Source organism: Ovis canadensis, chromosome 1, assembly GCF_042477335.2.
Source record: "Ovis canadensis isolate MfBH-ARS-UI-01 breed Bighorn chromosome 1, ARS-UI_OviCan_v2, whole genome shotgun sequence".
Classification (NCBI taxonomy): domain Eukaryota; kingdom Metazoa; phylum Chordata; class Mammalia; order Artiodactyla; family Bovidae; genus Ovis; species Ovis canadensis.
This window is the reverse complement of record NC_091245.1, coordinates 180,141,541-180,159,989: the sequence shown is the minus strand read 5'-3', so window position 1 is coordinate 180,159,989 and position 18,449 is coordinate 180,141,541. Positions and strand designations below refer to the sequence as shown.

At 42.1% G+C, this 18,449-nt stretch overlaps 1 protein-coding gene across 1 annotated transcript in view; it reads right to left on the bottom strand.

Annotated features, from left to right (window-relative positions):
* The window catches only part of TMPRSS7 (transmembrane serine protease 7), a 53,316-nt gene that overhangs the window by 1,586 nt on the left and 33,281 nt on the right, over positions 1 to 18,449 (bottom strand). The window contains exons 10-17 of the mRNA XM_069553095.1: positions 17,437 to 17,543; positions 13,259 to 13,395; positions 11,275 to 11,382; positions 8,674 to 8,784; positions 7,650 to 7,766; positions 6,486 to 6,657; positions 3,815 to 4,083; positions 1,860 to 1,996 (exon numbers count right to left, since the gene is read on the bottom strand). Coding sequence (XP_069409196.1) covers positions 1,860 to 1,996; positions 3,815 to 4,083; positions 6,486 to 6,657; positions 7,650 to 7,766; positions 8,674 to 8,784; positions 11,275 to 11,382; positions 13,259 to 13,395; positions 17,437 to 17,543 — 1,158 coding nt within the window. The remainder of the gene's footprint in view (positions 1 to 1,859; positions 1,997 to 3,814; positions 4,084 to 6,485; positions 6,658 to 7,649; positions 7,767 to 8,673; positions 8,785 to 11,274; positions 11,383 to 13,258; positions 13,396 to 17,436; positions 17,544 to 18,449) is intronic.

Genomic DNA, 18,449 nt, shown 5'->3' with positions numbered 1-18,449 from the left:
TTGTTACAGAGAAATCACTCTCACTTGAGAGCCCTTTCTAGTATCTTAATTCCAAAAACAAAGGCTGAAATAATTCAGTGTTTAAATAGAATTTCTACAGTGTTCATTACTTAAAGTATAATGCCTGAAATTTTGTTTTCAGCTAAATGTGTTTGTGAGTGCTTAGTCATGTTTGACTCTTTGCAACCTCATGGACTGTAGTCCACTGACGCTTCTGTCCCTGGGATTCTCCAGGCAAGAACACTGGAAGTGGGTAGCCATTCGCTTCTCCAGGGGATCTTCCCGACCCAGGGATCGAACTTGGGTCTACCTGCATTGCAGGCTGACTGTTTACCATCTGAGCTGTCAGGGAAGCCCTAAAGCTGCCTACTCAGAGGCAAAGTTAAAAAAAGCATTCCAGATTTGTCCTTGGATGCCACCCCCACAATTCTAAACCTGATTAGGTAAATTCCAAGTAGTAGAGAGACTGGAATCTTTTTATTTTAACTGTTGGCACACCAACTCTCTGAAGCCTCATTTAACCTCTAAATGCTGGTAGCTATGGAGAACAGGACTATATAACCAACTACCTGCAGGTAGCACCCAAAATACAGTAGCTTTCAGAGATAAGAGTTCAAATCCCAGCTCAACTAGCTGACTTAGGCTCTCTGTGCCCCAGTTTCCTCTTCTATAAAATGTGGATGAAAGAATAATTTGAATGAATTTGTGTAAAGATCCCGGAGAAGGCGATGGCACCCCACTCCAGTACTCTTGCCTGGAAAAATCCCATGGACGGAGGAGCCTGGTGGGCTGCAATCCATGGGGTCATGAAGAGTCGGACACGGCTGAGCAACTTCACTTTCACTTTTCACTTTCATGCATTGGAGAAGGAAATGGCAACCCACTCTAGTGTTCTTGCCTGGAGAATCCCAGGGACGGGGGAGCCTGGTGGGCTGCCGTCTATGGGGTCGCACAGAGTCGGACATGACTGAAGCGACTTAGCAGCAGCAGCAGCAGCAGTGTAAATATCCTAGCACCATCCTTGCCACAAAATAGGAATTCAGAAGATAGAAGTCATGTTTATAATCGAGTTTTTGTAGCACAGTGTCTAAGGTTACGGAAAGATGTGGGAACAACTCCTCTGCCTACACGTGTGCTCAGTCATGTCTGACTCTTCACAACCCCAGGAATTGTGGCCCAGCAGGCTCCTCTGTCCATGGGATTCTCCAGGCAACAATACTGGAGTAGGTTGCCATGCTGCCCCCAAAGGGATGTTCCTGACCCAGGGATGGAACCCGAGTCTCCTGCACTGGCTCATCCTCTAAAACATCTGCTCACTTTTTGGTAATCCTATAGGTATCTGCATAGATTGGAATCTAAGACTTATAGAAATATCCCCCCAAAGGTGATCTTCAACTTCACCACTGTTGGGAGGCCTCCAGTCACCTTTCCCACTCCTCTTTTCTTTCCCCCAGGCTGTGTGTCAAAGGAGTAAGTGAATAGAATACTTGTTATTTTAGAAGGTACACAGCCACTGCTAGAGAAATGGGTAGCGATCCTAAAACACTGTGTGTGCGCGTCTAGCTATAATTTTTAGTTTCTGGTTATTAAGACAATCATGGCAGAATGATAAATGCTGACCCCATTCTAATTGTGGGAGAAAAATACATGGGACTAGAAAATGAGTTTTACAGATCCAATTAGTATTTAATCACCTTTCCCTCATCTCAGACACGTGGATTATAATTAGTGTCTGAATTAAGGCAATCACCTGCCCGAGTTATTGCCATTATTATTATTACCCAGATGGTGTAGATTAAACATGAAAGCATTTATGGAAAGTACAGCATGTTAGACAAAGAAACCATAAGATGGCTTACTCTGCAAGCGTCTTTCTTGCCTGACATGACACCCGCACAGAACATCCTCGAAGTGACGATGCCGTAGGTGGAAACACAGAGGGTTTGGTCAATGAGTTCAACCTCTGCTTGCTGCAAAACAGGGGAGCCTTTATTGTCTGGAAAATACACAGAAGTAGAAATCAAGGCAATGATTACACTTACTTTATTAGACAATTATCCATTTTCTCCTTTTACTCTATAACAATTTTTTTTAGATAAATTCTATTATGATCCTCATTTTTTCAAATGAAGACATAGGGCTTAGGAGGATAAAGGACTTATCTAATGGCACACAAATAGCAAAAAAATAGAGCAGGATTCAGACCCAAGGTCTGACTCGACCATTTGAGCCATCTGATGGGGCCAAGGTCAGACTCGACCATCTGAGCCAGGGTGCCATGGTCCTTCTCCACATACCTCCTGCCTTCAAGACTGTGAGTCAGCAACAGCCGTTGCCAACACTCCCTGGTCAAGAGGGCCCCTTAAGTGGAACATGATAACTGACATCTGGGAGTATCTAGGAACCATAAAAACATAGGAGTTTGGATACAGCCCTTTCACTTCCTTTTTAACCCATATGGCTAAGATAATTCATTGATGCACTCACGCTTGTAAAGAAAATACCCATTAGCAGTGCCAGGCTGCCCAGCTCCCGGAAAGATGTGGGAGTGACCTGCATCTGCTCACAGCTGCACGGCAGCTGCAGTGGTGGTCATGTCCACTTCTGGGGCTGGGGAACACAGCAGTGTCATGCAGTTTTGTACTGTACATGAATGTTAAAAATGTCCTTTGTGTGTAGTAAATATTTAATAATACTATCAGAAACATTAAAGTCAGCAGAATGATTTTTTTTTAAAGAAAATTCCCCATGATAAAGTGGTTGAAGAAATTCTTTCCTCTTATGATATACAATGATGTAATGAAAGCCCTGAGCACAGTCCTGATGGTTTACAGGTGTTCGAGCAGTGATCTGCCTTCTCCCAGAAGGCGCACACAGGTGGTGAATTTGGTGAGTTCAATAATTAAATGTAGGTAGTTAGCACTGGAGAAGCTGCCCATAGTGAATCTTTAGAGACTGTCAAAGCAAGACCAAGATACAGTTCAAGATTTAAAGATAATGTACCTGTTGTAAGCAGTTAGAAATGACTATAAGGGAATCCAAGAGAAAGACTAGGAGATCAAGGGAAGCATCAGCTCTCACCTCTGGGGAGATGTTCACAAAGTTTTGGATTATTCTCTTTACTGTGTATGAATCCTAAACCATAAAAACCTTGGCAGGGCAGATGTAAAGACTTCCCTGCCATATAATCTGACCTTTGTGCATATGATAAAGATGCCCCCTCTGGGCGGGGTAGTTGTAAAATGGCATTCTCTCTTGGTGGACCATTCCTAGGCCAATGTGACCACCCCCAAGGCCTGAATCTGCAGTCTGGGGAACTGAGGACAATCTGGGTTTCAGCCTTCACTCTCATCCACTTGCCCAGTTGCCCTCGTGAAGGACATACTTGCATAATCCTCCAGACAATTGTCTATGAGTTGACATAGTAAATTGTGTATGAGCAACCTTCTCTTTTTTATGAAAATGAGTCTTTTTTTTTTTTTTTGATGAAAGGGAACCTAAAAATATGGAGGAAATGTTCTTCTATAGCAGAAAACATAGCAAACCCCTCCGAGATTGCAAAGGGCCTGTACTATCCTGTCCTGCCTTGCTCATAGACCTTCCCTTAAGAAGAGGTTCTCTCTTCTTTGGGGGATAAGGGGAAAGCATCATAAAATCGGAATTCTAATACTCTCCTCCAGCCTATCTATCAGAGTTGTCAGAAGGCTCAGGTGAGATCATATATGAAAACCCTCTCCGTGAACCCCAAAGCACCACATCAACAGGAGTTGGTGTGGTCTGGAGGGGAGCGGAGGGCATTCACTGGCACACACACCTGCTTCGTGCCTGCGCCCCCAGCCGGTCACCCAGCACTTCTCTCCACTGCGCACTTTCTGGCCGGCAGGAGGAATGCATATCGGCTGGATGAGCTGCTTCAGGGTCTCAGGCCAGGCGACACTGAGCTGTAGCAAGGCAATATCATAGTCGAAGGTCTGGCTGTTATAGTATTCATGGACCACAATTCTTCTCACTGGGGAGACGAACTTGGCATTCCCCTGCACATACATGCCAAGGTGCGCAGTCCACGGTGTGGGATCAGACAGCCTGGTACGAAAGGAATGAAGCAAAAGTCAGAGGCTTGTAGAACTATACATGGTTTGCAAAGAGCACTCCAGAGAAAGAGAGGGGCTGTGGGAAGGGAGGTCTGACTTTCACTCCCTATTGTAGTAACTGACTCTGCCTCTGAGCCTCCCTTGTCTTCTTAGTAAAACCAAAGATAATGTAAGGTAGAGTAGGGCTGGCAGATGAGAGCTGGGTTCCAAAACATTCCCTCAGTGAATTCTAAGGACATGCTGGAAATTTTCTTGCCATCAGTATTTCAGGAACCATCCACAAGTCAAGATTGTTAGTGACTGGAGTTTATTTGGTACCTTCTCCCTATTCATGCTGACAGTGGTATTTGACGGAGACAGGGCCAGTAAGACAGTGATCTGGGGATCCTTTTATCAAATTCAAATGATACCAAGATACATTAGAAATCAAAGTGTTCCAAGCAGGAATTTAAGGAGATTTCTTTTTGCAAACTACCAGAAGTCTTAAAGATTGCTGCTCTAACTGCTCAAGCTTGACTATCCACAGGGCCCCACTCCCTATGAGCCCTCAGTGGACTGGCATGAAGTCATGAGGGCTTTGTAATCTCCATCTGAGGTTTCTTATCTCCACCAGCACAGCAGCCTTGCTCTGGTGGGGTGAAGAGAACGTGGACGCTTTGGAAGAAAAATAAGGACAGATCCCAAAGTGCTCGGCCCCTAATCTCACGTGCAGTACAGGGACCCAGGGGAATATTAAGGGTCATATATTACATAAAGGACTAGTGATGGAACAGAAGCATAGCCATTTCAGTCATTAACATGAATCCTGTAATTTCCAGGAGAAACAAATACTCTTAATTGTATGAAGTGAAGCGAAGTCGCTCAGTCGTGTCCGACTCTTTGCGACCCCATGGACTGTAGCCTGCCAGGCTCCTCTGTCCATGAGATTTTCCAGGCAATAGTACTGGAGTGGATTGCCATTTCCTTCTCCAGGGGATCTTCCAGACCCAGGGATCGAACCCAGGTCTCCGGCATTGTAGAGAGACGCTTTACCGTCCGAGCCACCAGGGAAGTCCATTAATTGTATAAATTCATTGAAATACTTGTAAAAATTCTAAGTGAGAAATAATTGATATATTTTTGTACCTAGGATTCAGCTGGTTCCAAATAAGGTTACATTTTCAGTGAAGTTGTTGTCTGAGCTTTTTTTTCACCCTTAGCAGGGAGAATGTCTGGCCCACGATAATCCCATCAGTAAGGGCAGACAGAGCCCTCCCAACAATTACCCTGAAGGACTTGTTTGTGATCCTTCTCTGTGATATTGTGATTTATAATAAAAAATATACATTTGGTCATCCTTCCATTCCTGGCACAGAGCTCCTAAAACTCGTAGAATTTCCTAAGTGATGAGAGGGACCAAAGTGTCTTTTGTTATGTTACTGAGGTTACTTTGGGACTGCAACTAAGGCTGAAGGGGCTAGAGGATGAATCTGTGTCCAGTGACCAATGATTCAATGAATCGTGCCTGTGTCAGGAAGCCTCCATAAAAGCCCAAAAGGTCTGGAGAGCTTCCAGGTTGGTAGACAGGTGAAGATTGGGAGTGAAACTGTCCATGCATGGAAAGCTGCACTCTTTCTCATACCTCACTGTATGTATGTCTTTCATCAGGCTGTTCCCAAATTGTATCTTGTTACAATAAACTGGCAAGCCAGCAGGTAAAATGTTTCTCTGAGTTTTGTGAGCTGCTGTAGCAAATTAGTAAAATCCAAGGAGGGGGTCACTGGAACCTACACCCTATAGCCAGTCAGTCAAAAGTGCAGGTGACAACCTGGACTTTCTACTGGTGTCTGAATTGGGGGAAGGGGAGTAGATTTGTTAGCCTGAGCCCCTAAAGTGCTTAATCTGTCTATCTGGGGAGACAAAGTCAGAACTGAGTTGAATTACAGGACACCTAGCTGGTGTCAGACAATTGCTTGGGGGTGTGGGAAGCCTCCCCACCACCACCCTGGAAACTGGATACAGAATCGTTGCCTTCACACCCTGAGTAGGGATCTCCATACTCCAGTGCTGTGCTCCACACATTCCTCAGTCATCCCTCAGTGCTGTGCTCCACACTTTCCTACACTCCACAGTCTTCACACATTCCCACAGAATTCCTTCCAACTTGAAAGCGCTATCTCATTTTCTCAGCCTAGTAAAAGCCTATTCATTCTTGATACACTTTTGTGACCTTCCCTTTAAGTCAGTAATACTTAAAAAGAATATTCGGCATGCAATTGGTGTCACAGAAACAAAGCGAAATTAAGAATGACCAACTGAATTGATTGAATGGATCCAAGTGCGAGCTTCTTCCCACAATGTCAGAGTAGCTATGTGGTCTGTGGTCACTTCAGAGTAAGAATTGAGATGCTCTACCTGCTTCCATGGAAACAGTGGGCAGCAGAGAGGAGCCACTCCCTGGAGATGACTGAGGCACCACAGTAGGCAGATCCAACGAAGTGGAGGCTGACTTGCCACGGCCAGCCCCCCTCCTGGGTGTCGGTGCCCCCGATGATCCGGTGGAGGGTGGGGGAACTGCTGGTGCAGCCTTTAGGAGAGGAGGGGTCCCATGAGTTAAAGGCAGACTTGGAAGTAAAACCAAGCAGTTAGTCAAATTTTGAGCTGGGTTGGGAAGTAACTAACCAGGTAAGCAACTGGAAATCCCTTGCTTATCTAGAGAGGCAATACATGGGTCTGTCTGAAACCAGCACCAACAAACCACTACCTCCCTCCTGAAAACAGGCCTTGATGCAGAGTCTCTGTACAGTAACACACATGTGGGGAGGAAGGGATCTATTAGTAACAGCTGTACCAATAGAAACAGCAGCTGTGGAGTTCAGGTTGTTAGGTAGAGAAGAAAGATTAGTCCCCAAAGCAACCAAATTAAGAGTGTCCTTGAAATTGTGTTGATTTGGGAGAGAATTGTAAGTCCAAAACAAATGAAAACCTAGTTAAGAAAAACTAGGTATCAAAGCAATTATTTCCCAGTGTAAATAGTACTGAGAAGGATATACAGTTAACATGTCGGCACATGGCCAATTAGAGATCATGCAATTAATAATAACACATGGCAGACTACAGTTCCCAGGTCATAGCTAAAGAAAGAACCAGCTCTTGACATTGATCACAACATAAGGCATAATTAATAAAATCATCCACAGTATTCCAGTACCTATTTCTTTTCTCATAGGTTTTTTTTTTAAGAGCTTATACCTTGATTAGGGTTATTAGAAAGTGGGAGTTCTCTATGTAAACACCTAGTGTGTGAATAGTTATTATCAAGAAAGAAGGCAGAAAATACAGAATAAGTAATTTTTGATTATTTCTTATTCTTAAGAATTAAGAAATAATTAAAAGAATTCAGTCTAGAATTTTTAATTCTGAGAAGCCATTTCAGATTCAGTTCACCAATATCTACTATTCTTCCCTGGCCTGTGGCAACTTCTGCCAGGAGAATTATACCACGATGGAAATGAAAATGAAAAACAGGTTGACTGAGGGAGAAATATAAAGGATCCGAAGGAACGAGTTTCTACTCACGACAGCCTTCTTCATCGGGCCTATCCGGACAGTCCATGTTGCCATCACATTTTGCATTTTGTTTCCTAATGCAAACATCATTGCCACACTTAAAAGTTCTGTCATTGCATGGAATACCTAAAAACGAACAAAAGAAGAGGCTGATTTGAGAGAATGACACTGCAGTCCGTCCACCAAGGATGGCTTAGCCACAGGGTCAGTATTTGCTGCACACGGGAGGGGGAACTGAGGCAGCCCCACAGTATCCTGTCCCTGTGTCTCAGCAGAGCCACAGAAAGGCAGGCAGGCACTAGTTGAGAAGCAATCCAACAGCCTCTCCTTTCTTCCACTGTAGGGGAGATGCCAAGCTGTATCAGTGGCGTAAGCTATGCCCTCTTTGCCATTACTTTGTCTTGTTCGCCAAGAAAATTTTAAAGCAAAGATCATACTCAGTCCTTTTATTTCACTGGGGGCAGGGGGAGGATGGACAGATTTTGTGAATATACAGCACATTTGTTCACAACTCTGGCTGTGTGTGTTTTTGTAGGGGCTAAGTAGACTATACCCGATCACGGTATCTGGCACATCCCTCTATATCTGACCCACAGTATACTTTAATCAAGAGCAACATTAAAATTACATCAGCAAGGAAAATCTTCCAGTATTCTCTCTCTCTTTCCCCCTCTCTCTCTCCACACACACGCACAGACTCCACCCCAATTAGTGAACAACTCATCCATTTTATCTGGGCCCAGGAGGATTCCTGGGACCTGAGACTTTCAGTGGGGAAACTAGGACAAGTCGATTGCCCTAGTTCAACAGAGATATTTTGATTTTGGCTTAGAAGAGTGTGCTAGGCATATACACCCATGGTTGATTCATGTGAATGTATGGCAGAAACCACCACAATATTGTAAAGTAATTAGCCTCCAATTAAAGTAAATAAATTAATTTAAAATAAATAAATAACAAAATGGGAAAGTTGAAAAAAAAAAAAGAAGAGTGTACTAGGGAGACCAGCAGAGTGCAGAGCACTCCCGCTCACTGTGAGTGCAGTTCTGCTCATCCTGGCCGTCCTCACAGTCCTGGAAGCCGTCACAGATCAGAGGGCTGTGCTGCCTGAAGGAGCTGGCATTGCAGGCAGGTTTAAGAGTCACTGGAAGGAGAACAGGCAGAAGCTGGTGAGCCTGAGACATCAGCGGGACCCCTGAGGACCAGCAGTGCTCCTGGAAACACGCAAGTGGTTAAGATGACTTAAAGAAAACAAAATGGTGTTTGCTCAAAACTGACGGCTCCAAGAGGAAAAGTAGATATTTAAGCTTTGGTGTAATTCTTTGTACTTTGAGTTTGTCAGATCTGACTTTTGCTGTGCGTAAATATATTACATTTTGGTGGTTTATTTAATTATAATTAAATGTAACATAAGATTTTAAGGAAAATAAAAATCATAAGCTGTTAGCTAAATTGCACTTGTTTACCTTCCTAAACAAGATGGAGTGTCCTGAGATTGGGGATTTTGTCTTACTCATCTCTGTACTTCAAGTGCTTTATTAAGCAGTTGTTATTGTATAGTTGCTAAGCCGTGTCTGACTTTTTATGACCCCAAGGACTGTAGCCCACCAGGTTTCTCTGTCCATGGGGTTTCCCAGGCAAGAATACTGAAGTGGGTTGGCATTTCTTTCTCCAGGGGATCTTCCTGACACTGGGATCAATCTCCTGCACTGGCAGGTGGGTTCTTTACCACTGAGCCACCAGGGAAGCCCGATCAAATAGTAGGTGCTCACTAAAAGCTTACTGAATAGATTAACGAATGTGAGATCTTAAAAAACAACAGACTTGTAGTCTGTTGGTAAGGAAAACTCTCTTTAAAATTATTTTACCCTGGAGACATTCATTTCCTGAATTAGGAAATACCAGTATAAATCTTATTACAATTTTTCTTCTTTGAAATATTTTCAGGAATTTCCTTTAAACCAGTGACAGATACAACATATTGGCAAGTACTCTTAGAAGGTATAACTTCTTAGACATTTCTGCTTTTTTGAGAAGACATTATTTGTGTTATCTGCTCTTGTTTTTTCAGAGGTACATCTTGAGGGGAGCAGAAAGGAGGACATTGCTGCTCTGAAATAGTTCATTTATCTACTCTGAGAGTACCTAGTAATCTAGTCAACTCCTAGAGAACAGCTTACCACATGGCATGATGAGAAATGATGATAACTAAAACACGGTTCTTGTTACAAAGTAATAATAATCACTTTCACTTGGAGCATCAAGTGATGCATTAATAGGAAATAATAACATAAAACACAAAAGCAACCTCAATCCCTATATAATAGTATATATTTTCTTAAGAAATAGAAGATCCTATAGATTTAAATTCTTAATGAAGCCTAAGTTAAGAGAGTTTTATTTTGTTTTGCCAATAAAAAAAGGTGTAGAGTCACAGGTTATAAGTTTTCAGTTATTTATATTTCTCTACAATATGGAAAAGATTAAACAGCTTCACCATAGCAATTATATTAGAGTTAAACTCTGGATCTTTATTTATTTTTAATATTTGTTCATTTATTTGGGCTGCATCAAGTCTTATTTGCAGCACACATGACCTTTAGTTGCAGCATTCGAACTCTTATTTGCAGCATGTGGAATCTAGTTCCCTAACCAAGGATGGAACCAAGGTCCCCTTCATCAGGAGCATGGAGTCTTAGCCACTGGACCACAGGGAAGTCCCAAACTCTCGATCTTTAGGAGAAAGCGTTGCCAGTGGTGTCATATGGTCTGGTGAACTATTCTCCCCATATTGCTCCCTGAAACTGGAGATAGATTCAGAAATGATGTGCAAATAGTAACGAAAAGCCAAATCAGAGATTCTCTGCCCCAAAATAATAATATCCAATACCCTACCATTTAATTATCACCATTGTGATATTGATGCAAACTACACAGGTAAAAAAGAAATCTTTTTATTTTTAACACCTGTACTCCATAAACGAACATTCTGAAATCGTTTACTTCTCCACAGATTCTGAACTTCTTTCTAGAGGAAAGATCCGTGCTTTAAAATGGGATCATGTTTAAGACTGTGGTAGACTGAATTATCAGCCACAGGTCTTCACTCCCTAGAGTAGTATTGTGCACCTCCACATTTGCTGTGGTCCCAAAGTGTGGAGAATAAACTCCCCTGCCCCTTGACTCTGGCCTCACTATTTGACTGATGGAATATGACTCAAGTAATACTGTTGCAGCTCCAAGCCCAGGACTTAAAAGGACACTTGTATTTTTGGTCACCCCTCATTTGTTTCTACCACTGCTGTGGCCAGTCCACTAGTTCAATGAGGAAAAGAACCATGAGAAGTAGCACGGACTCCAGCCTGAGAAGAACCAAGCTCAGGAGGACCCATAGCTTAGGTAATGACACCAGCTGAGTCCAGCCTAGATCAATCATACCTCAGACAACCCACAGAGGGATAATCTAAAGCAAATGATTGTCATAAGTCACTGAGTTTGGGGGTGTGTGGGGGGGTAGTTTGCTATGTGGCAATAGATAACAGCTACAAAGACCAGGATATGTATCAGCACCAACAATGGTCCTGGCAAGCTACTTATTCCTAAGAAAAGTCATAATAAAAGCTTGAATACCCACCACAGAAGAGTTCATCGCTTTCATCAAAGCAGTCATTTACTCCATCACATCGCTGTGCCTGAGGGACACACACACCGGAGGAGCATCTGAAAGATCCAACAGGACAGGCTAGAGACAATAAAAAAATAGGAAATCTTGTGTGGGTCCCTAAAACACACCAGAACACATTAACAAAGAAATGTGAGTTGCTAAGTGACGTGAGTAGCAATGTGGCAACAGTAATAATACAATTTCTCCATCAAAGCAAAGCTATAGCTGATAATTGAAAGAGCAAAAGGGAGAATTTAAGAGAGCAAAGAAAGCAAACGAATCCACGAGAAGCTGAGTCAACACTGCACCCAGCTCACCATGTACAGTCAAACTCCTACACCTCCATCCTTGACTCAGCAAGGATGTGAGTCTTGGCTTTATCCCAGACTCGAAGAAAGAGAAAACTGGAGCATGACTTCGAATCTAGTAGGCTCAGAGTGCAGTCTTTAGAGTTTCTGGGGAATTTAAATGGCTTTCTGGTGTCTCTGAATCCTCTATGATCAGATACATCATTCTGAGTCTGTGCATTTAATTACATTTTCAAGTGATCTCTACCATAAAATGTATTAGTAACCACTGATCTTAAAGGTTGGACCTAGAGAGATTAACAACTGTTTTCAAAACTCAGGACTCCTAAGGCACTTCAACCAGCCTATTCATCAAAGATTCATTGCCTGCCTGGCCCAGAGTCTTTACTCCTGGGCTTGTAGCTAAACATGATAGTAATCATGAATGTTTTCTCTCTGCCATGGCCTAGAGGACTGTGTTCTTCACCCCCCAAATTCATATGTTGAAATCCTAATGCCCAAGGTGATGGTAGGAAGAGATGGGGCCTTTGGGAGGTGATAAATGATGAACCAGAGCCCTCATGAATGAGATGAGTGCCTTTATTTCAATAATAGGCCCACAGAGCATCCTCACTCCTTCCATTACTCTAGGACATAACGAGAAATCCGAGGCCAGAAGATGGCCCTCCTTCAACCAGGCTGGACCATGATCTTGGACGCCCAGCTTCTAGAACGGTGAGAAGTAAATTTCTGTTCTTTATAAGCTACCTAGTCTATGCTTTGTGCAGATGAATAGGAATAGTGCATGGGTCAGGTCAAGCACTGTCTCAATAGCACACAAATGAGAGGATAAGTTCCTAGAAAATATTCATCGTTCGAAAAAATAGTTAAAAATAAAATAGCTTACTATTTACCTCTATCCTCACCAGTGACTGTAGTATTCTGATACTCAGAAGTGTAACACTCTGAATCCAGAAGGAGATATATTAGTATTGGCAGAGATGGAAGGGTCTAACTGAGCTTTCTCTCAAGTCTTAACTTCATGGATTCCTAAGTGGTCAACCCTTACTTTCCCTGCTTTTAAAACAGGTCGTGAATTTCCTGAGTCAGTGTCTACTCTCTCCAGGACTAATGACTTCCCTCAGACACTGCCTTTTCTGCTGACTGCCTTCTGGCCATGTTCCCAGTAGTTCTCAGTGTGAAGTTCAACATTCTGAAGATTGACATTTGGACTCTCCTTGAACGACCAGCTCCCCCTGTGTATCAGAGGCCACAGTGAATTGCAACTATTGCCCTTCAATCCACCAAATGACGGCGTAAACCTCATATTGACAAAAAAATTATGGATAGCAAGAAGAACAATGAATCAAGAAACTGATATTTCAGGAATAATGTAAGACACTATTTTTCAATTATGGTGAGCAGTTATATTATTTCTTCTATAATTTAAACTTCAGCAGAATAAATACATAATTGTATGCATTATTTATCATATATTTTGTTTCTACTATATATTTATTTAAATATTATTATAAAAGTAGGCTAGTCAATCGCAGAAGTAAAGAAGTAGTTTTCATTCCTTAAAGTCTCAAAGTTTAGAGTCATAAAACGTTGGCCTCTGTTTCACCTTTCGTTATGGTTTCTTAAGGGGCTGATCTCCATCTTACGTTGACTGATGTTGTAACTGCCATATTCCACCAAAAGCGGCTTGTCCGAAAGCCTTGAACTGCACTGCAGCTGAACGTGAACCAGAGGACTGGGCACTCGGAAAATCGTCTGGTGATCCATGTAGGAGCCGCAGTACCTGCCAGCAAGGGTTAGGGGCACACAGTATGAGACGGTGTCAACTGCTTGTTGACCAAACTCACTGATGCTTTTGTCATTTGAGCTTCGTCAACAGAGATGCTTATAGTAACGCTGATGGTAGTCATCCATCCTATGCTAAGTTATTGTGACTGAGTCACTTCTGTCCCCTCGACAGGGAAGCCCACAAATAAAACAATAGCAGTGCTCTAAACATTATTACCTATTACTTTCCTCACCAATACTTAAAACTGGAAGAAACATGGGTTTATATCTCTTAGTCTTCTCTCTTCTTTCAGCATATATATATAACAGTCTAACAAAAAAAAAGAATTGCCTACTTTGTTCGGCTACCAACCTCTCTACAGAACAGAGTAGAATCCACCAACTAAAATTAAAAGCATGCAAAAAATTTCAGCAACACTTAAAAGACAACAATATTTCAGTCTAAATTGAATTCTGGTGAACTTCAGGGCTTGTCCTTGGCAAAGTTTCAAAATAGTGATATCTAGCTGCAATATTTCCCTACTTCAATTTCTTCTTATCAGCTAGGAGAAAATGTCCCTCCTATTAGTAATTTTTATTATATGAGCACTATGGTTAGTGGAACATGAAGTATAATTATTAATACACTGGGTACCCATGGTATGTTAGGCTCTGCCCTATGTGGTCAAGACTTTTCCAGGTGAAATATGTAAGTTTCCACAGGGAACCAATAAACACTAGGCTTGAGGGGGGTTATTCTCCTTTCGAATCTGTGAATGGCAATCACTCCAGGTCCCCAAAGCATTTGGGAACCACACATGTTCCATGGATCAGATGCTGTTGTTCAGTGGAAAGATCCTATCTTTTCACAGATCAAAATAAGTGAAGTGAAAGTCACTCAGTCGTGTCCAACTCTTTGCAACCCCAAGGACTATACAGTCCATGGAATTCTCCAGGCCAGAATACTGGGGTGGGTAACCCTTCCCTTCTCCAAGGGATATTCCCAACCCAGGGATCGAACCAAGTCTCCTGCATTGCAGGTGGATTCTTTATCAACTGAGCTATCAGGGAAGCCCCACAGTTCAAAGCATTCATGTATATTTCAGGACAAATCTTCTGCATTTGGCTGAAGTTCAGGAGCTGATGGGTGAATATACCAGCTCTGGAGATATGAGGAGCTACAAGGACCCAAATGGCTAAGTGGGAACCAACATCCAAAAGGCACCTAAAAGCTGAGTCAAGCTCTTGGGTCCAGAGTCTACTCTAGGTGTTCTTCTTGGAATTAGAATCCTGCTTTCTAATATCATGATGATCGTATCAGTATCTCATGGCGATTTTAACATTTACTAGAGTTTTCTTGCAAAGATGAGCCTCACTATGATGTTAAGGAGAAGTCAAGGGGAAAGGGACCTTTGAAACCTTGCTTGGGCTAGACTTTACAGGGGACAGTGTGGAAGGAGGCATACTGGAAGTTCTGATGCGAAGAACTGACTCTTTTGAAAAGACTCTGATGCTGGGAAAGATTGAAGGCAGGAGGAGAAGGGGATGACAGAGGATGAGATGGTTGGATGGCATCACTGACTCAATGGACATGAGCTTGAATGAACTTCGGGAGCTGGTGATAGACAAGGAGCCCTGGCGTGCTGCAGTCCATGGGGTCACAAAGAGTCGGACACAACTGAGTGACTGAACTGATAGTGGTAGTTTATGAAATGAACGTAAAATAAAGTGAGAGATTGATAAGCCCAGCAAGTGTTAGTTTACATGGACAGACAGGTGACAGGTAGGAAAACTGAGATGTAAGAGGTGAAGTAATTTGTTAAAATTCAAATAGCGAATAAGCAGAGACAGGATTAGGATAGAGTTCAGTTCAGTTCAGTCGCTCAGTCGTGTCTGACTCTTTGCGACCCCATGAATTGGAGCACGCCAGGCCTCCCTGTCCATCACCAACTCCTGGAGTTCACTCAGACTTACGTCCATCAAATCGGTGATGCCATCCAGCCATCTCGTCTTCTGTCATCCCCTTCTCCTCCTGCCCTCAATCCCTACCACCATCAGGGTCTTTTCCAATGAGTCAGCTCTTTGCATGAGGTAGCCAAAGTACTGGAGTTTCAGCTTTAGCATCAGTCCTTCCAAAGAACACCCAGAACTGATCTCCTTTAGGATGGACAGGTTGGATCTCCTTGCAGTCCAAGGGACTCTCAAGAGTCTTCAACACCACAGTTCAAAAGCATCAATTCTTCAGCACTTCAACAGATACTAAACCTTTACACTTTCTAACAAACCAACTGCCTTCCTCTCAGGAACTTGGTTGTACAAAGCTTTGAGGGAGGGCTATTCCTTTTTCAGGTTTGTATACTGCATTCCAGTTGCCCTGAGCACTCATACGCTACCCCGTGTTCTCTAAATTTAGGATCACCAGGCTTCCCGGTATCAGCATTGCTTTTTCTTCCTTCTCTACTATAGATCCAAAGCCTTTAGACTACTTAGCAGCAAAGCGTCAGAAATTAGTTCAATTAGAGCCTTTCTGATGAAAAGAACTGATAATGAAAAGGGCTGGCATTTAAAATCCTTTGGATACCGCTAGTATCAAAAGAATCTGATAGGATTTCAGCCAACCCACAAGACAAGGGGAAGAACTGGCCCTTCAGGAAAAGTATTTAGGGCAGAGAGCTTTCCCGGTATTTGTGGGAGGAAACCATCCATATTTTGGCAGCAATACGTCGTGAGTGGTAGGGGTTGTTACTTCGGTGAGGGAAGTATCCCATTTTTCAAAGGACTGCTTTAAGCATATAAGTTTACAAAAGATTTCTAAAGATTTGTGTTCTGGACCTCTAATTAAATACCAAAATGCAGTATCTTTAAAGCCTTGGGGCATATTCACAGTATTTATGCATCTGATGTCATTTCCTCAGCAATCTTAATCATATTAATCATAGTTAATATATTTTGATGTATGATAAGCATCATTTCACTGAATGCTTACTGAAAAAAAACTCCACTTTATTACCTCATTTTACAGACTGACAAGCAAAGCAATTAAATAATTTGTCCTAGTTAATATAGCTACTAAATAACAGGGCTGCAACTTGAACCTAGGTCTTCTGCCTCCTACATAATAGACTCTTGATTCAAAAATACTTTCCAAAGGAGTGCAGGCCACATATTAATAATGGCTCCAAGAAAACCTTTAAAACAAGCAGAAAATAAAAGTAAAAATGTTAGTCTCTCAGTAATGTCTGACTCTATGTGACTCCATGCCCTCTAGCCCACCAGGCTCCTCTGCCCATGGAATTCTCCAGGCAAGAATACTGGAGTGGGTAGCCATTTCCTCCTCCAGGGGATCTTTCTGACCCAGATATCAAATCCGGGTCTCTTGGAAAATCATCTAAGAGTCTGAAGAAAATCGAAGAAGTTTGCTCAGAAACTTCTGAGCAGAAAGGGAAGGTTTCATTCATGGAAGAGCAAGGAGCAAAGAGTCAGCAGACAGATTTCTCAGGCTAACTTCACAAGTATCCTTAAAGTAAACTGAGAAGCTAATTGGCAAAAACAGGGCATCCTGTAATTTTTTAAAATATGAGAACTATTTTAACTTTAGAAGCAAATAAACAGTAAGAACAACTAAAGAATGAATTAAGGGAAAGAGTGAGGACCTACTAGGTCAATTCAGGAAGCCCAGACACCTAGATTTCTTTCAGTTTCTTTCTCCTATTGCACAGAATTGGCTAATGGTTTCTAGCTTTTATAATCACCAAGGCTTCTCTTTACTATTTTCCTTCAGGACTGCAATGCCTTATCTACCAATTATTTTTGTGAAGTACGGAGTGTGTATATCCATAGCTCAACAGCACAGAGCAGTGATGGAAACTAGGATTTATGAATCCTGGCTTAATACTTTATGAGCTGAGCAACCTAGAGAAAATTACTTAACTCCTGTGTTTTCAGTTCCCCTGTCTGTAAATAGCAAAGTGAAAACTCTTTGGAGAGAAGAAATCCAAGGCTTTGAACTTCTGGGCAAGGCTATTCATTAAATTCTTCACATATGGTAAACACTTACATGTGCTCATTGATTTCCCACCATCCATGGTCACAGCCTTTCATACTCTTCTTGGTTATTGAATAGTTATGGAATTTCAGTGCTATGCCAAGAGTTGACAGGGGAGACTATGAAAAACAAAGGTAAGTCAGTGTCAGAAAAATGATTCAATTGAAGAATGTGTTTCAGACGAAGATTTTGTTACTCAGAACTCACTCCCTGGGCTTGCTGTTTTAAAGGCAGTTTATTCTTTGTGCCCTGTGGCACTTGGTGAGGTAGACCAGTTGCCCTGAACACGCTGACCCAAGGAAAACATGAGAGAGATGGAAGTGAACAACTCGGTGCTTAGGGAGCAGCTGTGAGACACCAGTGTGATGAACCAGGTGGCCTGGGATAGACGCATTAGTTCATCTCTACATTTCTGCTTCCTCCTAGTAAACGAGCTCAACTTTGAAAACACCCACTTGTTAGCAAGTGTACACACTTTCCTCCCTGGATACAATAATGTCATAGTTTATTTAAGACACTATTCTGATTCTTTAGAAAAAGGAAGAATGAATCAATATCCTCTTTATATTAAACCTTGGTGTTCCAGAAGGCAGTAAATGAGTCACCCCTATTATCAGAAAAGATCAGACGAGAGAAGTAGTTACCCATTTGGAACATGCACAAGTGAACACACACACACACACAAAATGCAACTGGCCTTGTTGTGGCATTGTATGCTACGCACATACAGCACATCTGATATGCCACAATACTTGTTTTATGTTTGATCCAGGGATTAAGAGAGAGTTCTCACATTTTAGAGAGTAGAATTTTGGTTTCCTTATTTTCAAGTTTTAATTCTATCCAAGTTAGATAAGAGATTATTTATTGCAGTGTAGCTTTTAACTTTTTAATTTACCAAGAATTTTGTTGTGATCAAATGTATGAAGTCGCCAAGGTCATTTTGCAATGGAAGGCAATTTCTGTTTATGCATATATTACCAAACTTATTATTTGTAGGATTTAATACTCTTCCTAGCCTTATT